The sequence below is a fragment of the Adiantum capillus-veneris genome, chromosome 7 (assembly GCF_014529385.1).
Source record: "Adiantum capillus-veneris isolate H3 chromosome 7, ASM1452938v2, whole genome shotgun sequence".
In the NCBI taxonomy this organism is placed as follows: Eukaryota; Viridiplantae; Streptophyta; class Polypodiopsida; order Polypodiales; family Pteridaceae; genus Adiantum; species Adiantum capillus-veneris.
In genome coordinates, this window is record NC_140937.1 from 14,165,752 (window position 1) to 14,185,225 (window position 19,474).

At 41.2% G+C, this 19,474-nt stretch overlaps 1 protein-coding gene across 2 annotated transcripts in view; it reads right to left on the reverse strand.

Annotated features, from left to right (window-relative positions):
• LOC147453465 (blue-light photoreceptor PHR2-like) overlaps positions 1 to 8,953 on the reverse strand; it is a 40,316-nt gene extending 31,363 nt beyond the window's left edge. Inside the window, exons 1-2 of one of the 2 annotated variants that reach the window (XM_086515649.1) lie at positions 7,747 to 8,953; positions 6,878 to 7,095 (exon numbers count right to left, since the gene is read on the reverse strand). In XM_086515649.1, coding sequence (XP_086371775.1) covers positions 6,878 to 7,095; positions 7,747 to 8,880 — 1,352 coding nt within the window. In that variant the 5' untranslated portion in view covers positions 8,881 to 8,953. The remainder of the gene's footprint in view (positions 1 to 6,877; positions 7,096 to 7,746) is intronic. The other variant, XM_086515650.1, reaches the window with a different exon arrangement.
• Positions 8,954 to 19,474: the final 10,521 nt, after the last annotated feature.

The following is a 19,474-nucleotide window of genomic DNA, read 5'->3' on the forward strand; positions in this document are numbered from 1 at the left end:
GCGGTTCTTGCTTTAGTTCAAGAACTTTCCTGCATTTGATGCGAAGTGGATGGAGGAGGAGGAGGAGGACCTAGCAAATACTCCTCGGATTGTGAAACTTTACCTCGATGCTTTGGTTTAGCATAGTCTACTCCAAATGGAACCCAAAATTCAGCTTGGCCGGAGATCTGGTGCAGTGGGATGCACAAGAGGGGAGTTACTCCACTCCTTTGTCAACAGATGCCTCGATTTTGATACTAAAGTCACTGATGTCTCTTTGAGCTTCAGGGATACTGAGAGCTGACAGTATTGTGCTCGATGACTTTATGAAATGGAATTCCTGATTATGATACTGATTTGTTCTTGACTTCTTGTGAGTGCAGGAACTGATAGACGAAATGACTGCAGCATTTTGGTCTACTTGATCTCGAATAGACATGGTTGCAATAGGGGTTAGTCAATCGGACATCGATGAGGTCCCGATTGGACCTAGATTGCTAGCTACATTGCCGATAAATCATGGTCTAAGATCCGAATGAATGTTGAATGTCATGTGATGTCCTGTGATGTCGTGTGATGTGACTGTCGATTTTGTACATGTGCTAGATGTGTGTTCCTAGTACGTAGGTACTAACAGTCAGTGTCTGCTAAGACGGTTTATGGCTTTTGTCGGTTTTGCTGGCGTAATCGTGGTCGATTACAATGCTTTCAAGAGGGGGGTATGTCACAAAGTGATGACGTGGCGGACAGCAGAAACCCTAATTTCTGCCAAAAACCCTAAAATTCCTGCAAACCCTAATTTCTGCTAGAAACCCTAATTTCCGGAAATCGCGGAGGCGGATTTTTTTTTATTTTTTATTTTTTAAATTTTGAGCGACGCAAATCTCAACTTTTCGCTTTGATTTGGGAGAAAGAAAGAGATAAAGAGAACTTGCTTTTTACTGACTCTCATTGAGAGAGAGAGAATCTGCTTTTGCTTTCAAGCTTTTGGGGCTCTCTTTTGGGCATCCCTTGTAACCTTTAAATTAGTGGTGAGGGCCTCACTTCTCAGAGCATCTGGACGCAGAGTCTGAGAGTGAAACCCTAACCGCTCTCTTGTACTTTGATGATTGATTAATACAAAAAGAAATACCGAAAGGGGCGCCAGTCTTTGGGGCCAATATCTCTAGGCACGGAACTCCGCCGGGCCAGTGCAAATCTATTGTGATCTGTGAATTGTTTTGAAGTGGTTATTTGGTGCTGTCGCGGTTGATTCTTGACTTGGGGTGTCCAAGTCTGTTACAACGTGTGTATCAATCATGCGAACACATAATACTTCCTATGAGGGTTCTTGAGACCGAGGCTCAAGAGCCAAGATCGCTTCTTCATGAAGGGGTTCTTTCTAAAAGGGTTCTTTAGACCTCGACTCGAGAGCCAAGATCGGTTCTTCGTGATTGATCAAATCTACAACGAGGTTAGCTTCGCTAGAAAAAGCATCAACTAACACATCATCCTTGTTAACAATCACATCATCTTCATGCAAATCATCATGCTTGTGAGAAATCACATCTTGATCATGCTTGTCATTGTCATCCAAATCATTATGCAAATCATTGGCATCCAAATCATCATGCTTATCATTGTCATTCAAATCATCATCATGCTTCACACAATCATGCAAATCCTGTGTATCATGCGTTGGAGAAGAAGAGACTAAGAGAGTCTCTTTTCCCCAAATCTCTTGCATTTGTGCCTGAACTTGAGAATAGAGTCGCAAGAATTCTTTCATGTGTTTATCGCTCTTTTCTTTGATGGCTTTGTTCTCGCGATCAAATTCTGCTTGACTTTCTTTGATCTCGCGATCCAATTTGGCTTGTCTTTCTTTGTCTTCCAAGTCGTACTTACGCTCTATGGCTGCCATGCTTTCTTCGTATTCACGATCTATGGCTGCCATCTCTTCTTTGTAGGCCTTTCTTTCTGCTTCTCTTTCTTCGCGTTCTAACTTTCTTTCCAGAAACAAATGCTTCAAAGCCTCCATAGGAGTTAGTGCAATCCTTGGCGTAGATGGGGAAGGGGGAGGGTCGGAAAAACCTCCTAGTGGGGAAAATTCTTCTTCGCCTCTCTCATGCTCATCACCTCCAAGCGAAGTATCCATTCCGCTTCGAGTGATGACCATCCACTGAAGTCGTGGGTTCTTGTGGTCTTGGGTTCTTAAGTTCACGAGGAACTTGGGTTCTTGGGGGTCTTGGTTCTTGGGGTTCTTGAGTTCCTGAGGTTCTTGCGATTCTTGAGGTTCTTCTTTCGCTCGCAAATCGCGTTTGAGAAGGATCTTCCCTTCACCCGAGTTCTACTCCTTTCTACGGGCGCACCCCTTGGCGGCCTTGCGCTCACACCAAGGTTGCTTTTTCCCACCTCACGTCAATTGGCCGGCCGCTAAGTGCACGGTCCGCTCTCAATGAGCGAAAAGACACACAAGGGGAGGCTAGACAAGCCCTTCTTTCATGGGATTCCTGTCACTCTTCAAAAAACACAATTAGGAATCGACACGCCCAAGCGAACTTGAGTTCGTGCGACCTCAACAAGCAAAAAAAATTATATGGTTCTTTTGGTTCTTTCTTGAGTGATACAGAACACAGCCAAAGCTCTGATACCAATGTAGGTGAAGCGGAATGATTGTTTGCGCTTTGCTCAAGATGAGTGCTCCGAACTGTGCTCAAGGTTCCTTTTCGTTCTTATGGAAGGTAGAGCCTTCCGTTCTTAATGAGAGAATGCTATGATCACAAACAAAGTGAATGGACACTGTGCGTGCAAGTGTATGAGACTGAGAGATAGAGAGAGAAGAGAGATACGACACCAGAGACGTTGTAAAACCCTCCTCCGAAGGCCCCACTCTCGTCGGCGAGAGTGGTCTACTTATGATTGCACAATCTGGTACAAATGGAATGCATGAGACTGATGCAAGTCTAGGCTATGTCGACGATGACGACGGTGATGACGAAGTCGACCTAAGGGCTGAAATCTGCAATCTTTTATCTGCTGTCCAAAAACGCTATGGGCTGAAATCTGCGACTGAGCCAAAAACGCTGTTTTTGGGGCTGTTTTCTATGGGTCTTTGACGCTGAAAATCTGCAGGTTTAGGGCTGAAAACTGAGGATCTTCAAGGCTGAAAACTGAGGTCTTTCTGGGGCTGAATCTGCTACCTTTTTAGGGCTGGTTCTTGTTGGTCCTTCTTTGCTTAGAATCGCCAAGGCTGGAATCTGCAAGGGGCTGAGATCTGCAAACGTTGATGATTCTCAAAAACGCTAGGTGTGCAGCTTCTTCAAAAACGCTAGCTGTAGAAGCTTCTGCCGCGGTGGTTGATGATGCAAAACGCTAGTGCTGAGGTCTTCTTGGCGATGGGATTGCTGAGGAAAACGCCAAGCTGATGTTGATGGAAAAAGCTAGGACAATGGGGGATCTTGCTTGAGGGAATCGCCCCCAAGGGGTTCTTGCTTGAGAAGTTGCCTGTTGAGCGGTGGAGCTCCTGCTGCCTCTTCCGCCATTTAGCGCTAACTTGGGTTTGCTTATATATTAACTTAGCAAAATTGCCCTACCTACTTTTGTTGGAAAGTCACTTAAAAATAATAAGTGAAAAATGTCAAAAATAGGGAAAATAGGCTAAATGCACTGGAAAATTTCCCTAACTGAATCTGATGAATTCTGAAGGGAATACTGATGATCATGCTGTGTGCAACCAGAGGATATGCATCTATGCTAAGTGACTGGGCATGCACGATCTACGAATAGACTCACAAAAGTGCCAGATCACTTCTGAATCTAGACTAACTGGACTAACTGAACCCTGTTATGTTGTAGCTTGTCCACGGACACATAGGGTTGGATGTGTCACGTGACATTGGCCAAAACAAATTGTCCAGCATTGGTGTGACGTGATTTTTTTAAGTATAGTGCGCTGCTGGGTTTAATAATTGGGCGCTACAGATGTGTTACGAACAAACGCCAGCGAAGAAGTATTTCGAACAAGCACTTCAGCAAAAAGGGTTCCATTGTTTGGGATTTCTGTGTGCAAAAGAGGTGCAACAAGCCAAGAGGGGTGCGACAAGGATCAAGGGTTGTCGAGTGAGTGCCTTTTCACTGGGAACGGTGCGAGCACTATAGCCAAAGAGGTGCCACCAGATGAACGGGTGCATGCAACTCTTCCGGTACGCTGTGCAGGGATTATCAGGGTACGTTGTGCACACACATCCGTGTTCTGTTTCTATTAATAGAATTAGAACAGAAAAATCCAAGTTACCTCGTATGCTCATATGCATGTGTGTACTACCTTTCTTCTGCTTCCATACATTTCCGAGAAGGGGGTAGAGGGTAGCGGCGAGGGTGAGAGGCTCAATACCTTCAGGTCCCGGGAAAAAAATTTGCTCTGATGCCACTGTGAGGATTAGTGGTGCTAATCCTATAATTAAGACTTAAAACTTCATACTTAAGATCCAACTGAGACTCAAGAGATTGAATGTGTGTTTGATTGCTTGAATGATTGCTTTAAAACTGAGTACAATAGGCTCCTTATATAGGAGACGAAGAGACACGAATGAAAAGACACGTCTTATGATGAAGAGACGCGACTTTAGACGTAAAGACAGACGAAGAGCTACAACCATTGGACAAAGAGTTGAAGGGGTGTGACCAATCGTCGAAGGAGTGTGGCCTTTGGCGAAGAGATACGCCTCTTTAGCGAAGGGTCGTGACCATCCAAGCGTAGGGGTTCTCCTTGGCATGGTACTTTGCGTATCTACAACTAGGAGTAGATGTAATACTGTAACATAGTCACAATCGTGACAAAGGTGCTCCCTTCTCCATAAAACCTGCCTTTGGGTGGTCCATTTCTAGCAAACCATTTCCTATCTAGTTCGTCTTTGGGGCTAGCCAATAGATCAAAAATTGCAATAGCCCACAATACGTCCTTGATTACCTCAGTGTGCAATTCCCTTATATGTATGTGCAGAAACATGTCGTGCTTGGCAATGGTTTGGTCGCAGTGAGCATGATGATCACAAGGACAAGTACGATCGATATCTTAGCATTGGCGATGATAATGAACGAAGAGACCGGAGCTAGACAAGGGCTAGTGGATAGGCACAATCGATAGGCCGGCAGCGATGACGATGATGCACGTAGAGATCGGAGCTAGTCAAGGGCTGTTGGAGTACAAAGACTTGAGCTAGTCGAGGGATATTGGAGAAACATGTCATGCTTGGCAATGCCTTGGTCGCACATAGCATGATGATTGGGGGACAAGTACGATCGATATGCTAAAAGACCGGAGCAAGTCAAGTGCTATCGGAGAAACATGTCGTACTTGGCAATGCTTTGGTCAATGTGCACGCCAAATGTGAAGTCCTCGTGAAAGCACAAAAAGCTTTTAATGAGCTTTCCGTCTAGGACATCGTGCTTGATATGCCCTAATCGTGCGATATGCCCAACATGGCTGTAACAAGAAAACACTTGGCTGTTTTCAGTGGATGCAAAGTTAAGACCTCTACTTGAACGTGATCGACATGAGAAAAGCTACACAAAAAGCTTTTAATAGCTTTCCGTTTAGGATGTTTTCTTAGAATGCACCAATTGCTAGATATGCCCAACATGGATGGCTGTAACAAGGAAGCACTCGGCTATTTTCTGCAAATGCAAAGGGGCCTCTATGATAGACAAAGACACCATGACAGAGACAATGAATATGGAAGGGATTGTATCCACCGGCATGGTGATCAAAGGGCTCACATAGAGAATAATGATCACATGTAAAAAGGGAGAGCTAATCTTAGCCGTCTCCTTGACAATCAAAAACAGAAGGCGCACGTGGACATAACAAAGTGACAAGCATGCATCAAGTGGTCATGTTTGCACATGGATACAAAAAAACTCTTGTACACAACCAAATCAAAACTAGGAGTAATAGAGTTGTCAAGAAGCAGAATTTGCACAGGTGGATGGCCTTCCCAATGCTGGGCAATGCAAGGAACTTATGATTGTTCATCATTCCACTATCCAATCATCTTCATCCAGCACAAGAGCCGATGTGGATTTTTAGGCAGTCAAGCATGATGGATTTTTAGGCAGTCAAGATGATTGATGAAGAGGGAGCAAGACCAGAAGAACCTACTGGTGATTAGTGCTTGTGGGTCGTAACATCTTGCAACAGGACCATCATGCACCACTATTTTTGAAAACTTGAAGGTACTAAATTCTTCTCGATGCCTTGCAATTCCAAAAAAAAGTGGCCCTCCTATATTAGAGGAGAAGCAAATTCAAAACTAAAGGAGTAGCATATCGTAACCACTCTTCAACACTGGAGGAAAAAAGTTAAAACAAGTATACAGAGGAAGGGCACATTCCCTACGGTTTATAATAACTTAGAGGGGACAGTGCTATCTCCCCACCATAGTTACATATTGTTTTTTTTCCTTTTGTGGGGCACAAGCATGCAAGCACGTGATGCATCCATCATAATCTTCTTAACCCATGTTTATAAAAAATTTATTGCTACAAACATCTGCTCATTTCTCAGTTACTACCCTTCCATTAGAGCATATTCGATGGTGACTTACTTCGTGAATGTGACTTGAATCAAACCGTTCTCTACGAAATAATCATGGCACTCTAGTTCTTTTATTTATGTGCCACACATGGCACATTCAAAGTAGAATGTACAAAATGAATGTATTTATTTGTCCTATAGGTCGACTTCAATCTCTAATTAATAGACCTTTCTTTCTTTTTTCTTTCTCAATTTGTTAGTCAGCACACATGAAAATGTATTGTCTCAAATATATTGCAGGCTCTTGAGAAAATGCAACCTTTCAGCCCAACTCGAATCTAAGAAACTAAAACAACGGCTTTTCAATAAAAACATCACAAATACCTGTTCCCTTGGCTTCTGAACCCTTCTAGAGCATGACGAGGGGAAAGGCACCCCAACGAGAGCCAAGGTGAAATTTTTGAGGAGAAATTTGAGCCATGAAGACTAGCTTTAGTGTTGGCCTTGTTGCTTGATAGTCCAGCATAATCTGCTACAAGCCTCTCAAGTCTCTTCAGAGCTTCTTTCTCCCCACCAATCAATGGGGTGGCTATTGATGTTCCCTGCCCAAAAAAGAAAACACTCAAGAAATTCTTGCAAGCTTTCAAAAATAATGTAGAGCACTGGCAGCTATAAGAGGTCATCCTCTCACGCTCAGGTCTACTTACATATTTAAAAAGAAACGGCTGCCTACTGTACTCAATAGTAGCAATCTAAAGTCTTACTTAAATCTTTGCAAAATACATTTCACAGCAGAGCAGCAAATCCACTCAGGTAAGTTCATTTCCTGCTTTTCTGGATATAACTCGGGAATAGGTCTTTAACAAAGGAGCCCAATATTTACTTCTCCAAGTGCTTTCAAAGAAAGCAAAACCTTATCCGTGGCTCACATACCAAGATGGCCATAGTTTACATTGTAACTAAAAGTGAAGAAACTGTCAGAGGTGCAAAACAGGCAAGCTATTAAGACTGCATGCAGCGAGAAATAAAGGCTACAATACACGTTAACAAGCACAAGCCTTACCTACGAACCTAGTCAAAGAAAGGAAGATTTCACGAAATTTTCCTCCTCAGAATATGCTTCCATGTGTACTTGCATGCAACAATGATTGTTCTACCATAACATTGTGATTGTAACCAAAACACAAATGGATAGTCACTTAAGGACTTCAGCTTTATCAACAATATGATATCGCAGAAGCGCTTGAATGTACCTTGCGTGGTGATGAAAGTGATTTGACGCCAAGCTCTTCCAATGTTGGCATATCCCCAGGCTTGATGGATCCTCTAATGGGAAAACCCTTAAGCTGTTTGGGGGTCTCAATGGTCTCACGTACACTTATCTTGCTTACTTTCTCATGAAATGCACTATATGTGTCAGGTAAATTCTCAACCTTGAATGGAAGGTCATCCACATGGAACAATGTGTTACCCCACATGTATTTTGTCTCCACACCTTCTTCTTGGAGAGCGGCTCGTACCTTCTTCTCTGATTGCAACCCCTCATATGAAACATCCAAGTGAGCATACAATGCATCTGCCCCAATAGCCTTAGCTAAGCTTAAAAGAACCTCCTCAGGCTTGCCTATTCGTACAACTAGGTCAGAGCCTAGTTCCTTAATCTTTTCTCTCAAATCAGACACACATTGCAAAAGGAACCTTGCCCTGTAGGGACCTGTCTTGTCAAAACCAGAAGAAGACTTGCCAAATTCCCGGGGATCAAAAACATACACAGGCAGGAGAGAAACAGACTCTTTGGAAGCTGTGGCAAGTGCTTCATTGTCATGACAGCGAAGATCACTACGGAACCAGACAATGGATGCCTTGCGCATTGCACCACCACCATTGGGGTTTCCATAGCTATTGTTTCTGTCGGGAAGATGCAGATAATCAGGAAATGCAGAAAAGAACTTCTTCTTGCTCCCCACAGAAACCGAACTCGAACCTGCCCCTTCCATATCCAGATACGTTGTTGCCGCAGATATTGCTGGCATCACAGGGGTAGGGCTAATACATTTCTTTTGTGAGAGAAGCTTCGCTCCAGAAGAAGCTATTGAATTTGCAGCCAAAACTCTCGATTTGGAGAGGCAAGGGTTGAAGGAGAGGACGGGACCAAAGGCAAGGGAAAGGGAGGCAAGCAGGGAAGGGCGATGGTGAAAAGATACTGCGTGCTGGCGATGATTCTGTAACGCCAGAGCCTGCTCTTCCAGTCCTTGTGCTTCCGTTTCTGTTGAAGCAATTGGTAGAGATGAAGAAATGTGAGCTGCTGCTACAGGGGAGGCCGCAGAAGAGACAAGCTTTGTGTTGTAATCCATGAGAAGCTCGAGATCTCGCAAGGAGCTAGCCATGGTTGTGAGTCCCCGCTCAGGAAAATGGAAAACTCTTTATCTTAACCTGCATAAAAATGGACCAGGAATGACAATTTATATCACCACTAGGGGTAGACCAGTCCAAACAACAAAGATCAACCTCTATGAGTAGAACACTACTACCAAAAACACTACTCAAACAAGTGATAAAATCACAAGGCATGCCAGGCATGATAAAAAATTCTGTTTGACATCCAATTTTTCAAGCCCCTTTTCATATGCTTTGTGTAATGCAATCAACTTACATAATTGGCCATATATAACGTTAACTTAAAGATATAAATACAAAAAATGACAAGCAATTTTGAGATTGTTTTGATAGGCAAAATAGCCCTTGACAAAAAAAGTAGGCGTCAATTTTAGGCTTTGATATGAGGGTAGATCCCACTTTAAAATCACTACATCCAAGCTTTTTATAAAAAAAACATAAGTGTGCACATAGAATTGAATTAAAAAAGCACCCTTAAGCTCTACACCCTAAGCTTTAGATCCCTATGCTCTACACCCCACTTTAAAAACTCTACATTTTTAAGCTCTAGAGCTCTTTTTACAAATTTAAAACTGTAGATCCCTAAGTTGTAAATCCCACTAAAAAGCTTTAAAGTTCTAAGTCCTAAAACTCTAGCGTCTCGGGGTGACCCTCCCCCTACTTGTGGATCCATGTAACATTTCACTTTCTTTAATTCAAAATTTTACCTTCTAATAAAAAAAAAAACTCTAGGTCCTCATTGGATCATCGGAGATCTTACTTTAAAAGTTCTACATCTTTAAGTTCTAAACTTAGCTTTAAAATCTTTTATAAAAAAATAAAAAATCTTTAAAGGTTAAAGCCCTAAATGATAAATTCCTTCCATAAAGTTTTAACTAACAAAAATGACAACTTTAGTTTATTACCTCAAGTTTCAAGTTTCAAGGGGTGAACCAAATTCTCAAAATGAAAAGGTGGGTAACACAAATTTCAAAATTAAAAGGTGACTCTTTGGATTTGTGGAGCCTCTAAGGCTTTATCATTTAACTTGTAAGGCTGTCAACGTTTCATGCTTCCAAAGGCATTGGGCAACCCAAAATCTTTTCCTTGATATATGAGAGTTCGTTTCATATTTCAAAACCCAAGACATGTCCATCATTAGATTTACACAATTCATTTCAATGAGTACCCACTATCTTATTTCAACCAATCAATATTTTGGACATGTCAAAAAAATGCTTAAAAATACAACTCAACCTTTTTCCTATTTTAATCAGTAAAAAGAGAAGTAATCTCTATAGCCTTTGCCCTTTGGGCAGGCCAAAAAACTAATAAATGGGTTTTCATGTGATACATGAGAGCGAGAACAAAAGTGAGTAGATTGTTTGTGTCCTATGGATGAGAGAAGTCCAAACTAAGAGTGGCTTCACAAACATCTGGACGTGAGTAGAGGACAAAAAAAGCAGCCAATTAGACTTCGCAACATCGGATTGGGCGTCCGGAGCTCCTTCACACACGAAGTTGAAGGGCGCACGTTGGCAATCCATGGAAAATAAAGACAAAAGTGATGCCAAGAGAAAAACCAATGCCCAAAATTCTTACCAAGGCTATTCCAACAACAACAACAATTGATCCAAGGAGAAGGGAGTTTACAAAGGTAAATATAAACTCTCTCCTAAAGAGCTAGAAGCTTTTAGGAAGAACCACAAATGTTTTTAAGCGTGGGGAGCAAGGCATGGTTATCGTCCTTACCCCAAGAGAATTGCCCGTAATGAGACTTCTAGAGTCTTTATGTTTGAAGCTCCAAAAGAGGATGCTCATTGCCAAAGATTTCTCCTTTCCTATGCTTGGGGAAAGATGCAAGAGCATGATGACTTTATTTTGTTTGACCCTAGTTCAACTCACAACTTCATATCCACGGAGTTGACCACTAAGCTAGGCATACAAGCCCACAAGATAGGAGATGCATTGAAAGCCAATGGAGCTATCAAGGGACAAGACGTCTTAGTTACTGCTTTCATTGGAAAATTAAGGCTTCATGTCCAAAGCTATGTGGAAAAAAAGGATTTCTTCATCTTCCCTCTCAAACATGAGAATGTTATTGTTGGGGCACCATGGTTTAACCGCACGGCTTCCAACATGAAGTTCCCTGAAAGGAGAATCTACTTCACCTACAGGGAAGAGAGCATGTACATAGATGCTAATGATTATCGAAACACCATATCCTTGCAATAAAGGGAATCAAGAGGAATTAGAGTTGTCTAATTTCCTGAATGGATCCCAAGATGTTTTCAATGATGACATCCCTAGTGAGCTACCTCTAAAATGAGGGATGATGACCATGCAATTGAGCTCCTACCAGGAAGCTCACTGCCTAACAAGCCTCCTTGTCGAGTTTCACAAGCTCAACAAGACGAGATCATGATGCAAGTGCATGAATTGGTGGAAAAAGGGATGGTGAGGTCTAGCTCCTCTCCACTTTGTTCACCATTGCTTTTAGCACAAAAGAAAGACGACAGATATCCCATGTGTGTCAATTATAGTGTACTAAATAAGGTTACTATCAAAAATAGATTTCCCGTGCCACGGATAGAAGATCTATTTGATAATTTACAAGTTTTGGCCTAACAAATGCTCCAGACGCATTCAAACTCATGATGGACAAAAATCTTCAGGCCATTCAAATTCTCTTGAGGAGTACAAGCGACACCTCCAGGTAATCTTTCAAGTTGTGAGAGAGGATAAGCTTTTCATTGATAAAGAAAAGTGAATTTTTCGTACAAGAGATTCAATATTTAGGTCACATTATCTCTAGAGATGGCACCCGTATGGATCCAACAAAGTTATAGATAATAAAAGGATGGCCTAATCCAAGGAATCTACACGAGGTACGAAGCTTCATAGGTATGTGTACATACTATAGATGCTTCATTAAAAAAAATTATCGCTAATAGAAATCCCATTACATGACTGAACACAAAAGAACGTTAAGTATTCATGGACTGCAAAAGTGCAAGAAGCTTAAGGAGAATCTTATCTCTCAACGTGTGCTCACATTACTAGATCTCTCAAAGCCATTTGAGGTCCAATGTGACGCTTGTGGTAATTGCCTTGGAGCTATTTTGCTTCAAGAAGCGCATGCCATAGCATATGAGAGTCAAAGACTCAACTTCGATTAGTGAGTATTGGGCAAATATAAAAAAGAGTTACTAGCTATTCTATACGCCCTAAACACGTGGAAACACTATCTCTTGGGGGCTCCATTCATCCTACGAATGGATCACAAAGCCTCAAGAACTTCATGACGCAAACCAAGCTCTCCGACAAACAAATGAGGTGGGAAAACTTTCTTTTGCAATTTAAATTCCATATTGCTCACATTGTCGGCAAGCACAATCAAGTGGTCAATGCACTTTCACAACGACCAAGGTTAAATGTGGTGTCTATAGCAACAATGATCTATCTTTTATGATAGATGAGTATGCTATTGACCGAGACTTTAAGTACGTAATTACAGCCTTTGCATTAGGGAAGAAAAAAAGAACCATTCACCTTGAAGGATGGTTATCTTTCAAACGGCAATAGGCTATGTGCTAATCACCCAAACAATACGAAAGTCATGTATGAATCCCATACTTCTCCCTATGCGGGGCAAAGAGGGATTCCATAGTCTACTCTTCGAGGAGTAGAAATGTATTTCTCTTGGTCTACCATGAAAAGTAAACATACAAGAGTATGTTTCAAAATGCGTGGTATACCAAAAGTTGAAATTTGATCGAGGGAAGCAACTTGGATTGTTTCAGTCAAAAGGCTTAACAAGAAAACACACTCTATGACTGTTAAAAAGACTATTAAGGCACATCAAATGCCAACCGTCTTTAAATCTCAAATTTTCAAGCATCATGGATTTCCAACACCCATAGTGTCGGACAAAGATCCTAGAATGACCGGTAATTTCTAGAAGGGTCTCTTTGAGAATCTAGGAAGTAGATTAAATTTCTCTTTTTGGCCTATCATCCACAAATGGATGACCAAAGTGAAATCACTAACCTAACAATTCTTGATATACTAAAAGCCTATGTCATGGAAGTAGATCAATGTTCTCAATGATAGAAGTATGTACCTCTTATAGAGTATGCGTACAATGATATTGTACATACTTCTATGGGGAAAGTACCTTTTGAGGTTAAAGAAGGAAGATCCAAAAGACCCTTACTACTTAAAGTACATGGGAAGATCTTCGCTGCTGATGAATATAGCTGAGACCTACAAGAATCTTTTCCAAAGATTAAAGGGGTTATATCCATCTCACAGGAAAGGCAAAAAGGGTTGCTACTAATAAGCACAGAAGAGCCTTAGCCTTTAAGGAAAATGATTGGGTCTTGCTAAAGTTTCTCAAGGTTCGTTCAAGGCATACTACGGGCAAGAATCCTATGGGCCACCAAGAGTATTATGCTAATCTAGCAAATAGATACTATGTTCCTTTTTAAATTCTTAAGCCAATCAATGAGCTGGCTTATCAGTTAAAGTTGCCCCAACCATTGGCTCATGCACCATGTTTTCCATGAGAGCCTATGTAAGCCTTACAAAGGAGCTCCATCAAAAGAAGCAATAGTTGCAGACCCTCCAAAAATCTTAGATCAAGTACTTCAATCTGAGTCCATCCTATGACATGAAGACAAGGTATTAAGAAACGGTAAGATTATTTGACGATATCTTATTAAGTCAAAGAATTATCCTTTTAAAGATGCTAAATGGATGCAAGGAACCTAGCTTAAGGATACTATGAACCTTGTCAATGCTTACAATGTTGCCCTACAGTAAGCATATGAAAATGCATCTTAAATGAAAAATGTTTTTGTCTTATAAGACTAGTTCTCTTTTTATTGTGCACAAATTTAAGTAGTTTGCATGCTTAGAATCATGTTTGTGGTGACGACGTCTCCCAAACACCAAGTAGAACTTGTCACTCTGCTTTGAAAGTATGATATGGACTAAAGAGCAGACATGCTTGCGGCAGGTATGTCTCCCAAGCACCTAATGGATTAGTCATCCATCTTGGAATGATGTCGAAGGGTAAAAAGGGATCCTCTACCCGCTAAGTGACATGGACTAATGACTAGGCTTTATCTTCTCTACCTCATAGTCGAGGACGACTATGATTTCAAGAGAGAGGTAATGTCATAAAATATAAATACTAACTTTACCAAATGATTTTCTCATATTAAACTGATCATTTAATGTGGGAGAATAAACGGGAACAAGAGTTAGAATAAAGACATGTACTTCTAGACCTATCTGATATGGACTAAAGAGCAGACATGCTTGTGGCAGCTATGTCTCCCAAGCACCAAATGGATTAGTCATCCATCTTGGAATGATGTCGAAGGGTAAAAAGGATATCTAACTTTACCAAATGATTTTCTCATATTAAATTGATCATTTAATGTGGGAGAATAAACGAGAACAAGAGTTAGAATAGAGACATGTGCTTCTAAACCTATCTCAACACGGGACCAAAAGGAGAGAAGGTCTATCAAAGAGCAATGTGCAATAAGTGCTTTTAGACTTACCTCAGCAGGGGACCAAGAGGAGAGATGGTTACATCTCAATAAGGGTCCAAAAGGAGGTAGTCTATCAAAGAGCAAAGTGCATCTAATGGAGCTTAAAAGACCTTAGGGTTAGCTTCATTAAATACCTCCAATGGTTAGTGTTAAAAGTCCTTTTACCTTAGGCAAGCTAGGGTTGAGCTTGAGGTGGGAACCCGACCTAAGCTTGAGGTGCTTGTTGTGCTTGATGACTAACTTGTCATGTGTGATGACTAAGGTACTTGAGGTGCTTGTCATACTTAATGGGGGGTAAGGTGCTTGAGTCAAAAAGAGACCCTACAAACTTAATGAGGAAGGTGCTTGAGAAGCTTCCCATACATGGGGGGTAAGGTGCTTGAGTCAAAAAGAGACCCTACAAACTTAATGACGAAGGTGCTTGAGAAGCTTCCTATGCATGATAGTCCCAAAGTTAGGGGAATCTTTGACTTACCATCCACTGACCCAAAGGGCACCCCTTTTTCAAAGGGCACATGGGACACATGTCAGACTCTCCCTATGCTTAACCACATGGTCTGCTTGAATGCTATTGGTTGGGCTAAAGAGGGGTCCAATGAGCTTGCAGCATGTGGAAAAGTTACAACTCGCCCCAAGCAAGCAAGGAGGGTGCTAGGGAGATATACACCATACACACTCTCATTTTGTGGATTCATTCTCACTTGGTGAAAGTTGAGAAACTCCACCTCCTTCTCCAAGCTTGTGAGAAGTGAGAGCCTACACCAACACTCTTGGCTATGGAATGCAAATCCAACCAAGAGCCATACTTCGATGCTTAATCTTTCCATCTTCTCCATCTTCATTACTATGCTATTATGTATGCTAGAAAGAAGAGTGATGATAAGTGAGGAACTATTTCTTTCCCCTTTGGAATGTTTCTTCTTCCTCTTTCCTACCCTCATTCCCCGCTAGCTCTTTTCACCTTCGAAAGTGATTGAGGCCGTGGGATTGAGGCTTGGGATAGTTAATGCTTTCTATAAATTTTATGTTATGTTTGTGATGCATGAAGCTTTCTATCTTCATTGCATCACCTAGGTCACAAGGAACACAAAGATTGTATTGTACCAAGTCTCTCTTGATGGAAGAAACTATAATACAAATGCCTCCCCGGTCCTCAACTATTGTCATGTTCTCTAAACTCTCTACCTTGCAAAAGTATTGTTCATGCTAAGTTAACTAAGTACCAAGTTTATGTTGCTACCATCAATTAAGTTCACCCACTATGCTCATAAAGTAATCTCACAAAAGTGCTTTATCTAATTTCCTAATTCTGTTACTCTCAAAGTTCATATGCCATTTCCATTACATTGGTATCAGAGCATTTGTTTTCTCTTTTCCTGCTTAAGAAGAGAGGTCCTTAAGTAGCCTATTAATGGTTTTTTAAAAAATTCTATTAGGGTAAGTGGGACTCGGATCTATTATCAGTTTTGTTGAGCCCACTATGTGGGATATGGTGCACACCTCGGGAGCTTTGGTCTTAATAATAGAGTCTTTTTAGACTTGCATACAGCTTTACCATTATTGAGCCATAAGAAGTCCGTAAGGAGCTATCCCTCGGCAACTTCACTATGTTAGACTCACTCCACTACTCTCTATAATTAACCAATTCGAGCCGTGGGTGTAGATACCTAAGTGCCTATTTTCAAAGGCTAAGAGGAGTAGCAACTAAGGTTTTGAATTGCCAAACCATAAACTAAGTGAACACATAAGTTTAATTAACATGGCTGACAATAACCAAGAGAGTAGAATGAACATTGATAACTTTGATTTTGCACATGAAGGTGCTAATGATGATGCCCCCATGTTTGTTAATTATCTTGTCACTAGGTTGCAACAAGCTATGGGCAACCCCGCTTTGCAAGCCGAAGTTACTCAACAACTTCGTGCTTATGGGATTTCCTTTCCTCTCCAAGAGGAGTGAGAGCTTAGGAGGCCTCTTGATGAGACCCCCAAAAGAAGACTCTCTCCCATACGAGAGGAGGAATACAAAGATCAAGAAAGTACTAAATCCCTAAATTCCTCCAAAGATGTGGCTCCACAACAAAGGCGGACTAAACGATCGCCAACTCCTTCCAAGAGGAAACGGTTAACCCATAGTCCTTCTCCTTGTCACTTCAAAAATGAAAAGAGGAAACAAAGGAAGAAAAGGGCAAGAAAGAGGTCACCCTCTTATCCTTCTTCTTCACCTTCCTCCTCTTCTGACAAAGCAATAGTTATTCTCCTAGAGAATACAAGAGGGGAGGACATCGCAAATCTTACCCTGAATGGCGAAGGTCACAAAATCTAACGAAGTTTAAAGAGTATCTCTTTTCTCACCTATGATGGCACCTTTGGTGCTACCGACAAAGTATTGGCCTTCATCCAAAAATTTGATGACGCCTATGGAGACAAGGGCTTCACGGAGTTCTCCAAGCTACGCCATGTAGCTATGCACTTCCAAAAATCGGCTCGTCAATAATGGGCTAGCCTTCGTGGCAACGGCGAAGCCCCAAAGACATGGAAAACTCTACGAGTTTCCATCATGAAGCAATTCCTTGCAAGTGATGCAAAGGACAAAGTGCTTACTAAATGGTGAATTTTAAAGCTTCTCTCTCATGAGTCTATCCACAAATATGTGGACAACTTTTGGGATTTACATCTCAAGGCTAGTATCTTTCAAAAGATAGACTTTGCTGAGCCAAAACAACAATTCTGTGCGGGATTACCCAAAGAGATGGCCGAGTATGTCAACTCTCAATGGCTTGGTTCTATCACTGAAGTAATCCACCACACCATGGTTGCTTCATGCATCAATTTCCAACAAGGGGCTAGACGGAATGTCAAGCCCATGGAAAATAAAGACAAAAGTGATGCCAAGAGAAAAACCAATGCCCAAAATTCTTACCAAGGCTATTCCAACAACAACAACAATCGATCCAAGGAGAAGGAGTTTACAGAGGTAAATATAAACTCTCTCCTAAAGAGCTAGAAGCTTTTAGTAAGGACCAAAAATGTTTTAAGTTTGGGGAGCAAGGCCATGGTTATCGTCCTTACCCCAAGAGAATTGCCCGTAATGAGACTCTTAGAGTCTCTATGTTTGAAGCTCCAAAAGAGGATGCTCATTGCCAAGGATTTCTCCTTTCCTATGCTTGGGGAAAGATGCAAGAGCATGATGACTTTATTTTGTTTGACCCTAGTTCAACTCACAACTTCATATCCACGGAGTTAACCACTAAGCTAGGCATACAAGCCCACAAGATAGGAGATGCATTGAAAGCCAATGGATCTATCAAGGGACAAGACGTCTCAGTTACTTCTTTCATTGGAAAATTAAGGCTTCATGTCCATCTATGTGGACAAAAAGGATTTCTTCATCTTTCCTCTCAAACATGAGAATGTTATCAGTGGGGCACCATGGTTTAACCGCGTGGCTTCCAAGATGAAGTTTCCCTGAAAGGAGAATCTACTTCACCTACAGGGAAGAGAGCATGTATATAGATGCTAATGATTAGGGAAACACCATATCCTTGCAATAAAGGGAATCAAGAGGAATTAGAGTTGTCTAATTTCCTAAATGGATCCCAAGATGTTTTCAATGATGACATCCCTAGTGAGCTACCTTTAAAATGAGGGATGATGACCATGCAATTGAGCTCCTACCAGGAAGCTCACTGCCTAACAAGCCTCCTTGTCGAGTTTCACAAGCTCAACAAGACGAGATCATGATGCAAGTGCATGAATTGGTGGAAAAAGGGATGATGAGGTCTAGCTCCTCTCCATTTTGTTCACCATTGCTTTTAGCGCAAAAGAAACACGACATATATCCCATGTGTGTCGATTATAGTGTACTAAATAAGATTACTATCAAAAATAGATTTCTCGTGCCGTGAGTAGAAGATCTATTTGATAATTTACAAGTTTTGGCCTAACAAATGCTCCAGGCATATTCAAACTCATGATGGACAAAAATCTTCAGCCATTCAAATTCTCTTGAGGAGTACAAGCGACACCTCCAGGTAATCTTTCAAGTTGTGAGAGAGAATAATCTTTTTATTGATTAAAAAAAAAGTGAATTTTTCGTACAAGAGATTCAATATTTAGGTCACATTATCTCTAGAGATGGCACCCGTATGGATCCGCCAAAGTTATAGATAATAAAAGGATGGCCTAATCCAAGGAATCTACATGAGGTACGAAGTTTCATAGGTATGTGTGCATACTATAGATGCTTCATTAAAAAAATTTATCGCTAATAGCAATCCCATTACATGACTTAACAAAAAAGAACGTTAAGTATTCATGGACTGCAAAAGTGCAAGAAGCTTTTGAAGAAGCTTAAAGAGAATCTTATCGCTCAACGTGTGCTCACACTACTAGATCTCTCAAATCCATTTGAGGTCCAATGTGACACTTGTGGTAATTGCCTTGGAGCTATTTTGCTTCAAGAAGCGCATGCAATAGCATATGAGATTCAAAGACTCAACTTCGATAAGTGAGTATTGGGAAAATACAAAAAAGAGATACTAGCTATTCTATATGCCCTAAACACGTGGAAACACTATCTCTTGGGGGCTCCATTTATCCTACGAATGGATCACAAAGCCTCAAACTTCATGATGCAAACCAAGCTCTCCGACAAACAAATGAGGTGGGCAAACTTTCTTTTGCAATTTAAATTTCATATTTCTCACATTGTTGGCAAACACAATCAAGTGGTCGATGCACTTTCACAGCGACCAACACAATCAAGTGGTCGATGCACTTTCACAACGACCAAGGGTAAATGTGGTGTCTATAGCAACTCACAATGATCTATCTTTTATGATAGATGAGTATGCTACTAACCGAGACTTTAAGTACGTAATTACAGCCTTTGCATTAGGGAAGAAAAAAAGAACCATTCACTTTGAAGTATGGTTATCTTCCAGATGGCAATAGGCTATGTGTTAATTACCCAAACAATCCGAAAGTCATGTATGAATCCCATACTTCTCCGTATGCGGCACAAAGATATGGTGATTCC